At 54.5% G+C, this 11,667-nt stretch overlaps 1 protein-coding gene across 3 annotated transcripts in view; it reads right to left on the reverse strand.

The window, feature by feature from the left end:
• Nucleotides 1-10,080, reverse strand: part of LOC125629282 (gamma-secretase subunit Aph-1b) — a 28,492-nt gene extending 18,412 nt beyond the window's left edge. The window contains exons 1-2 of one of the 3 annotated variants that reach the window (XM_075128287.1): nt 9,740-10,080; nt 3,437-3,607 (exon numbers count right to left, since the gene is read on the reverse strand). In XM_075128287.1, coding sequence (XP_074984388.1) covers nt 3,437-3,607; nt 9,740-9,852 — 284 coding nt within the window. In that variant the 5' untranslated portion in view covers nt 9,853-10,080. The remainder of the gene's footprint in view (nt 1-3,436; nt 3,608-9,739) is intronic. The other 2 variants (XM_075128286.1, XM_048834660.2) reach the window with 2 other exon arrangements.
• Between the last annotated feature and the right edge of the window lie 1,587 nt (nt 10,081-11,667).

The raw sequence follows: 11,667 nt of genomic DNA on the forward strand, positions 1-11,667 counted from the left end.
GCCCTTGGTGAATTCATGCTGACTGTTCCTGATCACTTTCCTCCCCTCTAAGTGCTTCAGAATTGATTCCTTGAGGACCTGCTCCGTGATTTTTCCAGGGACTGAGGTGAGGCTGACTGGCCTGTAGTTCCCCGGATCCTTCTTCTTCCCTTTTTTAAAGATGGGCACTACATTAGCCTTTTTCCAGTCGTCGGGGACCTCCCCCGATCGCCATGAGTTTTCAAAGATAATGGCCAATGACTCTGCAAATCACATCCGCCAACTCCCTTAGCACTCTCGGATGCAGCGCATCCTGCCCCATGGACTTCTGCTCGTCGAGCTTTTCTAAATAGTCCCGAACCACTTTTCTCCACAGAGGGCTGGTCACCTCCTCCCCATGCTGTGCTGCCCAGTGCAGTAGTCTGCGAGCTGACGTTGTTCGTGAAGACAGAGGCAAAAAAGCATTGAGTACATTAGCTTTTTCCACATCCTCTGTCAATAGGTTGCCTCCCTCATTCAGTAAGGGGCCCACACTGTCCTTGACTTTCTTCTTGTTGCTAATATACCTGAAGAAACCCTTCTTGTTACTCTTAACATCTCTTGCTAGCTGCAACTCCAGGTGTGATCTGGCCTTCCTGATTTCACTCCTGCATGCCCGAGCAATATTTTTATACTCATCCCTGGTCATTTGTCCAATCTTCCACTTCTTGTAAGCTTCTTTTTTGTGTTTAAGATCAGCAAGGATTTCACTGTTAAGCCAAGCTGGTCGCCTGCCATATTTACTATTCTTTCTACACATTGGGATGGTTTGTCCCTGTAACCTCAATAAGCATTCTTTAAAATACAGCCAGCTCTCCTGGACTCCTTTCCCCCTCATGTTATTCTCCCAGGGGATCTTGCCCATCAGTTCCTTGAGGGAGTCAAAGTCTGTTTTTCTGAAGTCTGCTGCTCTCCTTTCTTCCCTGTGTCAGGATCCTGAACTCGACCATCTCACGGTCACTGCCTCCCAGGTTCCCATCCACTTTTGCTTCCCCTACTAATTCTTCCCGGTTTGTCGAGCAGCAGGTCAAGAAGATCAGACCAGTCCCTGGCATAAATTCAAGCTGCCTGAGGCCTGCTCTAATTACACCTACTGACCATGATGCAAAGGGCAGTCAGGAATACCTGAAGTGGAGAGGTGCTCTGGCCACGTCCCTACATGGAGTCCAGCATAGAGCCACTGCACTTGTGCGTCACCCAGGAATTCTCCTCCTTGTGCAGGGGGGTGCCAACGTAGCCAGTTAAACCAGAATTAGGGGGCGTAAGAACCAGGCCCCAAGTGTGTGTCTTGAGCAAAAGAATCCTGGTGAGCTGAGTACCCAGGGCACCATTAGCTGCTCAGTGCTCTAGGCTTCGGGATGAAACATAGCACTATGGAAGCGTTGCAGCCGGGAGTTGCAGCAGACACTCACACATAGAGAAGAAAGTGGCCTGTTTCAAGATTGCTGTGGGAATATGAAGAGTCCCTTTAGGAGAAGTCCCCGCCCAAACTGTAACCTCCACCTCCACTTAGCTGCTTCTCCCCAAGCGCCTCCACCCTTCCTTCGGTGCGTCCCCCCTTCAGACCTGGGGAGCTCAGCAGTGGGGGGGGGGGGGTCCCTGCAGGACGGGGGGAGCTGGCAGAGGGCAGTGATTTGCTCTCATCCAGTTACTAGATGGATGGATTCCAAAGCTGGATGGGCGCACTGTAACAGGGAAAAGCAAAACTCCCCACCCCAGCCACGAGGACATCAGAATCAGCCCCAGCTTCTCAGATGTTCGATACACATTACCATGTTTACAAAGCTGCGCAGACAACGGTTCCAGCACTTCCCAGCAATGGAGTAATCCACCCGTTCTTGCCACCATGACCTGAACAGTTCTGCCCCTCCCACCCTTATTGCAACATGTATATCCAGCTTCCTCCCTGCGGCGTCCGGCCTTCACCCACCTGCACTCAGCATGCCTAGGCCCAGTACTGAAGATGGAAGTTTGCCTACCCTGGGTAGGCCAGGGAGGTGGCCCGTGCCATTAGGGAAGCCGTACAATAATCTACACATCAGAGGTCTTGTCTACATATCAGACAAGACCGCTGTGGCCAGTGTTTGGGATGTAGCATCCTGGCCTGTGACTCAGCCAATCCATCCCTGATCCCTTATTACCCATCATAAATGGTCCACAACAGACTCGGACCTCTTCCACCAGCCCACTGGGAGCTGCATACCGCCCGCTGCGCCGTTCACCCTCCCAGTACTGGACAGAGATCATGCGCCCAAGGCAAAAGCGGAGACCAGCTCTTCCATGTCTGTCCTGAATGCACCGGGACAGTCAGCAGCCCCTGGTGAGATGGGCCAGATTTTCACAAGAGCTCAGCTCCCACGCAGACACCTAGATAATGGTCAATTTCAGGCACACACAAGCACCCAACATGCTGAGCTCTTTGTAACTCCGGCCCAAGGGCTCTCACAGGACTGTACCTACCACAGGCTGGAGATGCGGGGTCAGGTGATACGCAGATTATTGTACGGCTACAGAATGAGGAATGCACCTCACTGCTGTAGTAGGGAAGCTAGCAGGATGCAGAGGAATGCTGGGTCGGGTCGTGGCTTGGAGCAGGATGCAGCGTAAGCATTGCCAGATTCTCAGGCACACTGGATTTTTCCACTACGCTAATTTCTTGGCTTTCCCCCTTTGTGGTAAAGCAGCACTCATAAGAATGTTGCGTTAAATGAACGGGAATCAAAAAGACAATGGAGAGGTGACTTGCTTACAGTGTGTCAGTGCCCTCCTGGGAAAACAATGCCATGTACCAAAGGGCTCTTTAGTCTAGCAGAGATGGGCTGAACAAGACCCAACACTGGAAGCTGAAACTGGACAAATTCAGGTTAGAAATTAGGCACAAATGTCTAACAATGAAGCTGATGAACCATTGGAAGAAAGTCCTATGGGCAGTGGTGGATTCTCCATTGTTTGGAGTCGGATCAAGCTTGGATGTCTTTCTGGAAGCTGCTTCAGCCAAACACAAGTTATCGGGCTCCGTGCAGAGGGAACTGGGGAAAATTCAATGGGTTGTGCTACACAGGAGCTCAGACTAGATTATTTAATGGACTTTCTGACCTTAAAACTAGATGAATTTAATCACAATTATGATTCTATTTACTATTCGTATTGCAGGAGCACCTAGGGGCGGGAGCTCAGGGCTCCTTTGTGCTGGGCACTCTAAACACCTGTAACAAAAACAAGAGAGAGACAGTCCTTGCACCACAGAACTCACAGTCTGAATACGTAATGAGAGACATCAGGTGAATCAAACAGACAAGCGGGGTGGGGCAGCAGGGTGAGTGTAAAGTCCTGGCTTGTGCAATAAGCAGTGCAGTTACAGTTTGGACTGACAGTCTACAAAGGCAGGTAGTGTGAGGCACCCCACACCACTCCTTACCTGAGCAATTTGTAGTAGAGAAATCGAAAGGCCTCCTGTAGGAGCACGGAGAACAGGACCCCGAATATTAGGAGGCCCTTCTGCAGCGGCTCATCTCCTGGGTCACTGGCTTTAACCGCAATGAACCAGACTAACGATGACAGGAGCAGGGAGACCAGCCAGAAAAAGGCCCTGAAAGAGAGACAGGCCATTTTAGAACGTGCAGCACCATATTGCCTGCCTGCTTCAGACAGCCACCCAGGCTGGGCAGTGTGGAAAGGGCCCCACTATCTGCACATCAGTGGGGTGCAGCTCCCAGGCCTGGTCAGGCTCGGCAGAGCTAGGGGTGGGGAGAGGTGTGGATACCTGTGGCAGGAGTCTCAGCTGGTGGAAATCTGTGACTCCCATGCGCCAGCCGAGAGAACGAATCTGTGCTGAAATCTCTCTGAAAGAGCATGACGGATCATGTGCTCGGCCCCTCCAGACAGAGGACTGGTGCTCTCCTGCCACCGTCCACAGCAGCCCCTCTGAGAGCAGCAGGATGCAGTGCCCAGACCAATGGGGGGCCCAGAAACATGGGAAGTGGCAGAAAAACCGTACTGCTAACCCAACTCAAGATCCTGCAGTGCATGGACAGAGACCCCCCCCCATCTGGTGTCCACCCCATGACAGACACACCACTCAAACCACCGAGTGCGCAGGGACTGCGCCCTTAGCAGCAGCTCCAAAATGAGGCCCTTGTGCTCCTCAGCCAGGGAGCAGACTGGGGCAGTTCGTGCCCCACCTGAAGCACACGGCACTCAGAGCAGAACATAGCAAACGTCTGGAACACCTGGTAGCAAGTGAAAGACACACAGCCCCCATCACTGCAGGTCTCAGGCATGCTGGGTGCAGCAAGGGGAGCCAGGTCCCAAGGCAGCTGGCCCGCAGAGCTGAGGCCTGCGGCCTAACACACACAACACCATACCTGTTAGAACAGAGGGGGGCAAACTACGACCCGTGGGCCACATCTGGCCCACGGGACCGTCCTGCCCGGTCCTCAAGCTCCCGGTTGGGGAGGCTAGTCCCCGGCCCCTCCCCTGCTGTCCCCCCTCACCCGCAACCTCAGCTCGCAGCGCCACCAGCGCTCTGGCCCGTTGCTCCTGCCAGGCAGTGCAGTGGCGTGGCTGCGAGCTCCTGCCGCTCTGAGCAGCATGGTAAGGGGGCAGGAGCGGGAGAGGTTGGATAAGGGGAAGAGGGTTCTGGGGAGCAGTCACAGGACAAGGAGCATGGGGGGGTTGGATGGGTTGGGGCTTCTGGGGGAGGGGGGCAGTCAGGGGGCAGGAAATGAAGAGGGGGCGGATAGGGGGTGGAGGCCAGGCTGTTTGGGGAGGCACAGCCTTCCCTACCTGGCCCTCCATACAGTTTGGCAACCCCGATGTGGCCTCGGGCCAAAAGGTTTGCCCACCCGAGTTAGAGAAAGACCTGGATTAGGTCCCAGCAGCCACGTCCTCAGGCACGGCCAGGAATGTCTCACTTTGTCTAATATGCCAAATAAAAGGGCTCTCTACATTTCCCTTCCACAGCCACACTCCCCATCCTGTCCATGCGATACAGAGCAACTCTCATTCTTCCAGCTCCGATCTTCACCACCCAACATGGCATCGGTGTCTCTTGCTGCCATGTCACCTGGCTGCCCCGCGCCCTGCTCTCTCGCTGAATGCTGCTCTCTCCTGCCCACCGGGACTGGCACTGGAGTTATTTCCCCTCCCACCACACCCTGGCCCCCAGCTGCCTTTTCCAAGCTGAATCTTTATTTTATTTCCTGCCAATGTCTGCCCTGCCCAGTGCTGCAAAGAGAGCGAACGCCGACGGACAGCATGGCACATGTTTGCACTGCTGTAAATGACAGCACAAGGGAATGGTGACTTGTCCCACAGAGCATGCCCCATGATGGAGCAGTCTGCATCTCCAGTGGTGTCCGGTGGAGCTGCTGTAGGGCTCAGCCCCTGAAATCTGCAGAGGTGCTCAGCTCCTGTTCCCTGAGCTCCCCCATTCTTTCTGACCCAGGCTGCCCCAGATCCTTCTCTTGGGGCACAGGGGACTGTTGCTGGTCTGCCCCATAGAAAATATACTCAGACCTGAAACCTCCTCCTCTCAGGTCCTGCTCTTTTGATCTACCTGGCCCCCATTGTGCACACCTCACACTCTTTAGCGTACAAAAATTAAACAATACACAACAAATGGAAGAAAGGAGAAGGGGATGGCAATGGATTTAAATCAGAAGTTAGGAATTGTAGAACACTGAAACGGGACACAAAGAGAAACCTGTGGCCAGCAGAGATAAAGACAATAAGAATGTTTAAAATATGTTTGAAAGAACCAGAATCCTGACAATGGATTGGTCTATTACTAGATGGAAGTAGTAGAATTATCAAGAATAATGAGAAAAGGCAGAGGAGTTCAATAAATATTTCTGTTCTGTTTGTGGGAGACAGATATTGTAGGCTCATCATATGACAATATAACTCTTTCCATTCCACTACTTTCTCAGGAGAATGCCACACAGCAGCTCGATCAGTTAGATGATATTTTAAAACAGCAGGTCCATATAACCTGAACCCAAGAGTTTTAGAAAGGCTGGCTGAGGAGCTCATTGGACCGTTACTGCTGATTTTCAAAATGCCCTAGAACGCTGGGGAAAGGTACAGAAGGCTGGAAGAAAGCAAATAGTATGCCAATATTTTGAAAGGGTAAACAGCATGACCTGGGTAATTATGGGCTTGTCAGCCAGACATTGATCCTGGGCAAGATAATGAAGCAGCTGATATGGGACTCTAATAATGAAGAATTAGAGGAGGGTAATATAATTAATGCCAATCAGCATGGGTTTATGGAAAATAGATCCTGTCAAACTAGCTTGATGAGACATGGTGGGTGAGGTAATTTTTTTATTGGACCAACTTCTGCTGGTGAGAGAGACAAGCTGTCTTCACTCTCAGTACCTTTCCCAGACCTGAAGAAGGGCTCTGTATAAACTCAAAAGCTTGTCTCGCTCACCAGCAGAAGCTGGTCCAATAAAGGATATTACCTCACCCACCTTGTCTCTCATTCCTGGGACCAACATGGCTACAACACCATTGCAAACTAAGTTGAAATCACAGTTACTATTAACAAGGGGGAAGGAATGCAAGCAAAATAGGGAAAGAATAGATTCAAGACTATTTAGATAAGTAGATGTATTCAAGTCAGCAAGACCTAATGAAATTCATTCTAGTTCCTACTTACAGAACTAGCTGAAGCAATCTTTGAGAACTCCTAGAGGATGGGTGAGATCCTAAAGGATTGGAGAAGGGCAAACATAGTACCTATCTTTAAGAAGAGGAGCAAAGAGGACCACGGAATTACAAACCAGTCAACCTAACTTCAATACCTGGAAAAATACTGGAAGAAATTATTAAACAGATCAATTTATAAGCATCTAGAAATAAACAGGGTTATAAGGAACAGCCAGCATGGATTTATCGAGAACAAATCATGCCGAACTAATCTCATTTCCTTCTTTGACAGAGTTACTGGCCAAGTGGATATGGGGAAAGCAGTAGATATGATGTATCTTTATTTGATAAAAAAAATAAAAAAACGAAAGCTCATGCTCAAATAAATTGGTTAGTCTCTAAGGTGCCACAAGTACTCCTTTTCTTTATTTTAGTAAGACTTTTGACAGTCCCATGTGACATTCTCATAAGAAAACTAGAAAAATGTGGTCTAGATGAAATTACAATAAGGCAAGTGCACAACTGGTTGAAAGACCGTATTCAAAGAGTCATTATCAATGGGTTGCTGTCAAACCAGGAGGATGTATCTAGCGGGGTCCTGCAGCGGTCAGCCCTGGGTCTGGTACTGCTCAATTTTTTTCGTTAATGACTTGGGATAATGGAGTGGAGAGTATGCTTATAAAATCTGCAGAAGACACCAAGCTGGGAGAGTTGGAAGCACTTTGGAGAACAGAATTAGAATTCAAAACAACCCCGACAAATTGGAGAATTGGTCTGAATTCAAGGAGATGAAATTCAATAAAAACAAGTGCAAAGTACTTCACTTGGGAAGGAAAAATCAAATGCACAACTACAAAATGGGGAACAACTGGCTAGGTGAGAGTACTGCTAAAAAGGATCTGGGGGTTAGAGATCCTGGGGATCACAAATTGAATATGGGTCAACCACATCATGCGGTTGCAAAAAGGCTGGTATCATTCTGGGGTATATTAACTGGAATTGTGTACGAAAACCATGGGATGCAATTGTCCTGCTCTCCTTGGTGCTGGGTGAGCTGCGTCTAATTCTGGGCACCACCTTTTAGGAAAGGTGTGGAACACAGAATGTCGGCCATGCTCACAGGATCCTGGGAAACAGAGACTCTAAAAAGCTTGTGGGGGGGTGCATAGGTGCTGGAACTAGGGGTGTAGGGGGTGCTGCAGCACCCCCTGGCTAGAAATGGGTTTCCATTATATACAAGCTTTACAGTTTGGTTCAATGGCTCTCAGCAGCCCCACTATACAAATTGTTCCAGCACCCTGGGGGGGATGGATAATCAGCCAAACATGAGTTCCCAGTATGACACAGTGGCCAAAAGAGCTAATGCGATCCTGGGATGTATAAACGGGAATCTTGAGTGTGAGTAGAGATTATTTTACCTTTTTATTTGGCAATGGTGCAACTACTGCTGGAATACTGTGTCCAGTTCTGATGCCTGTAATTGGTGATAATTTGGAGAAGGTTCAGAGAGGAGCCATGAGAATGATTAAAAAATTAGAAAAAATTAGTGATAAACTTTTAACAAAGAGGTGGTTAAGGTGTGATTTGATCAGGCTATAAGTACCCACATGGGGAACAAATGTTTAATAATGGGCTCTTCAATCTAGCAGAGAAAGGCATAACATGATCTAATGGCTGGACAGCGAAGCTAGACAAATTCAGACTGAAAAGAAGGTGTATGTTTTTAACAGTAAGGGTAATTAACCATTAGAACAATTTACCAAGGATCATGGTGGATACTCCATAACCTGACAAATTTTAAATCAAGAGCAAATGTTTTTTGAAAACCTCTACTCTAGAGAGTATTTTGGGACAGTTCCCTGGCCTATGCTGTACAGGAGGTCAGACGAGACCTACAACCAGTGCTATAATCCCAACTGTACATACAAAATGACTGGATCTAAATGAGGCGTTACCACTCAAGAGAAAGATCTTGGAATCATTATAGACAGTTCTCTGAGAACATCCACTCAATGAGCAGCAGCAGTCAAAAAAGGTAACATAAGAACGACCGTACTGGGTCAGAGCAAAGGTCCATCTAGCCCATTATCCTGTCTTCTGACAGTGGCCAGTGCCAGGTGCCCCAGAGGGAATGAACAGAACAGGGAATTATCAAGTGATCCATCCCCTGTTGCCCATTCCCAGGTTCTGGCACATAATTTTGGGAATCATTATGAAAGGGATAGTTAATAACATAGAAAATATCATATTGCCTCTGTATAAATCCAGAATATTCCCACATCTTGAATACTGCATACAGATCTGGTCACCCTACCTCAAAAAACATATATTGGGATTTGAAAAGGCACAGAAAAGAGCAACAAAAGTGACTGAGGGTATGGAACAGCTTCCTAATGAGAAGAGATTAATAAGACTGGGACTGTTCAGCTTGAAAAAGAGATGACTAAGGGGCGATGTGACAGAGGTCTATAAAATCATGACTGGGATGGAGAAAGCAAGTAAGGAAGTGTTATTTACTCCTTCTCACAACACAAGAACTAGGAGTCACCCAATGAAATGAACAGGCAGCAGGTTTAAAACAAACAGAAGGAAGTATTTCTTCACAGAGCGCACAGTCAACCTGTGGAACTCCTTGCCAGAGGAGGCTGTGAAGGCCAAGAGTATAACAGGGTTTAAAAAAGAAGTAGGTAAGTTCCTGGAGGACAGGCCCAACAATGGCTATTAGCAGGGATGGTGCCAGAGGCGGGCAATGGGCGACCGGGGATGGGTCACTGGGGGCTTCGCTGCCTGTTCGCTCCCCGTGGGGCGCCGGCCCCTGACGGCGGACAGGACGCGGGGCTGGTCGGACCCTTGGCTCTGGCCCCGGGGCACGCAGGGCCCCCCCCCGGGGTCGGGCAGGGCCCCCCCCCGGGGTCGGGCAGGGCCCCCCCCCGGGGTCGGGCAGGGCCCCCCCCCGGGGTCGGGCAGGGCCCCCCCCCGGGGTCGGGCAGGGCCCCCCCCCGGGGTCGGGCAGGCCCCCCCCCGGGGCTCCGCCAGGGCCCCCCCCGGGCCGCTCCCGCGCACTCACCCGGCGACGAGCACGATGACGCGCAGCGGGTCCCGCAGCACGGTGAAGACGAGCAGCCCGAGCGCCGGCCCGAAGGCGATGAAGCTGCAGCCGAAGAAGACGGGGAGGGTCATGGCGGCCCGGGCCGGGCCGGGCCGGGCGGGGGGCACCAGGGCTCGGTCAGTCGGTCGGTCGGTCTGCCGCTGCCGCTGCCGCTGCCAGTCCCGGTCCCGGTCCCGCCTCGCCGGCCCTGGCCCCGCCCCTTCCGGGGGCCTGGTGACATCACGTCCCGCAGCCCGGCCGCGTTAAAAGGGCAACGCCGGGGCTAGCGCTGGGCCCCTCCGCGGGGCCGCGCTGGTGACCCCGATGCGGCTGGAGCCCCCGAGCCCCGCCTGGGGCTGCGCGACCCTGGGCCGCAGCGCGCGCCCCGGGGTGCGACGGACCCGCTCAGGCCGGGGGCCCCGCCCCTGTGACCCTCCCTCCTGCCGGGGCCGCGCGGGCTCCCGGGGGGCCGGAGCTTCCTCTGCCCTGCCCGGCACGCGCCTGGGTGCTGAGTAAAGGAGCCGGGCGCTGACCTCGGGGAGCCTGGGGTCGGCTGTGGGGACGAAGGGCGGGGCGGGGCGGGGCGGGAGTCTGGGGTCGGCTGTGGGGACGAAGGGCGGGGCGGGGCGGGAGTCTGGGGTCGGCTGTGGGGACGAAGGGCGGGGGGGGAGCCTGGGGTCGGCTGTGGGGACGAAGGGCGGGGGGGGGGGAGCCTGGGGTCGGCTGTGGGGACGAAGGGCGGGGGGGGGGGAGCCTGGGGTCGGCTGTGGGGACGAAGGGCGGGGGGGGGGGAGCCTGGGGTCGGCTGTGGGGACGAAGGGCGGGGGGGGGGGGAGCCTGGGGTCGGCTGTGGGGACGAAGGGCGGGGGGGGGGGGAGCCTGGGGTCGGCTGTGGGGACGAAGGGCGGGGCGGGGGGGAGTCTGGGGTCGGCTGTGGGGACGAAGGGCGGGGGGGGTGGGAGTCTGGGGTCGGCTGTGGGGACGAGGGGCGGGGGGGGGTGGGAGTCTGGGGTCGGCTGTGGGGACGAGGGGCGGGGGGGGGTGGGAGTCTGGGGTCGGCTGTGGGGACGAGGGGCGGGGGGGGGTGGGAGTCTGGGGTCGGCTGTGGGGACGAGGGGCGGGGGGGGTGGGAGTCTGGGGTCGGCTGTGGGGACGAAGGTCGGGGGGGGGAGTCTGGGGTCGGCTGTGGGGACGAAGGTCGGGGGGGGGAGTCTGGGGTCGGCTGTGGGGACGAAGGTCGGGGGGGGGGTGGGAGTCTGGGGTCGGCTGTGGGGACGAAGGCCAGGGCGGGGGGGGGGGGGGAGTCTGGGGTCGGCTGTGGGGACGAGGGGCGGGGGGGGTGGGAGTCTGGGGTCGGCTGTGGGGACGAAGGTCGGGGGGGGAGTCTGGGGTCGGCTGTGGGGACGAAGGCCAGGGCGGGGGGGGTGGGAGTCTGGGGTCGGCTGTGGGGACGAAGGGCGGGGTGGGGGGGGTGGGAGTCTGGGGTCGGCTGTGGGGACGAAGGGCGGGGGGGGGGGTGGGAGTCTGGGGTCGGCTGTGGGGACGAAGGCCAGGGCGGGGGGGGGTGGGAGTCTGGGGTCGGCTGTGGGGACGAAGGCCAGGGCGGGGGGGGGGGTGGGAGTCTGGGGTCGGCTGTGGGGACGAAGGCGGGGCGGGGGAGAGTCTGGGGTCAGTTGTGCGGACGAAGGGCGGGGGGGGGGAGTCTGGGGTCGGTTGTGGGGACAAAGGCCAGGGCGGGGTGGGGGAGAGTCTGGGGTCAGTTGTGGGGACGAAGGCCAGGGCGGGGGGGGGTGGGAGTCTGGGGTCGGCTGTGGGGACAAAGGCCAGGGCGGGGGGGGGTGGGAGTCTGGGGTCGGCTGTGGGGACGAGGGGCGGGGGGGGGGAGTCTGGGGTCGGCTGTGGGGACG

The sequence above is a fragment of the Caretta caretta genome, chromosome 5, assembly GCF_965140235.1.
Source record: "Caretta caretta isolate rCarCar2 chromosome 5, rCarCar1.hap1, whole genome shotgun sequence".
NCBI classification, from domain to species: Eukaryota; Metazoa; Chordata; order Testudines; family Cheloniidae; genus Caretta; species Caretta caretta.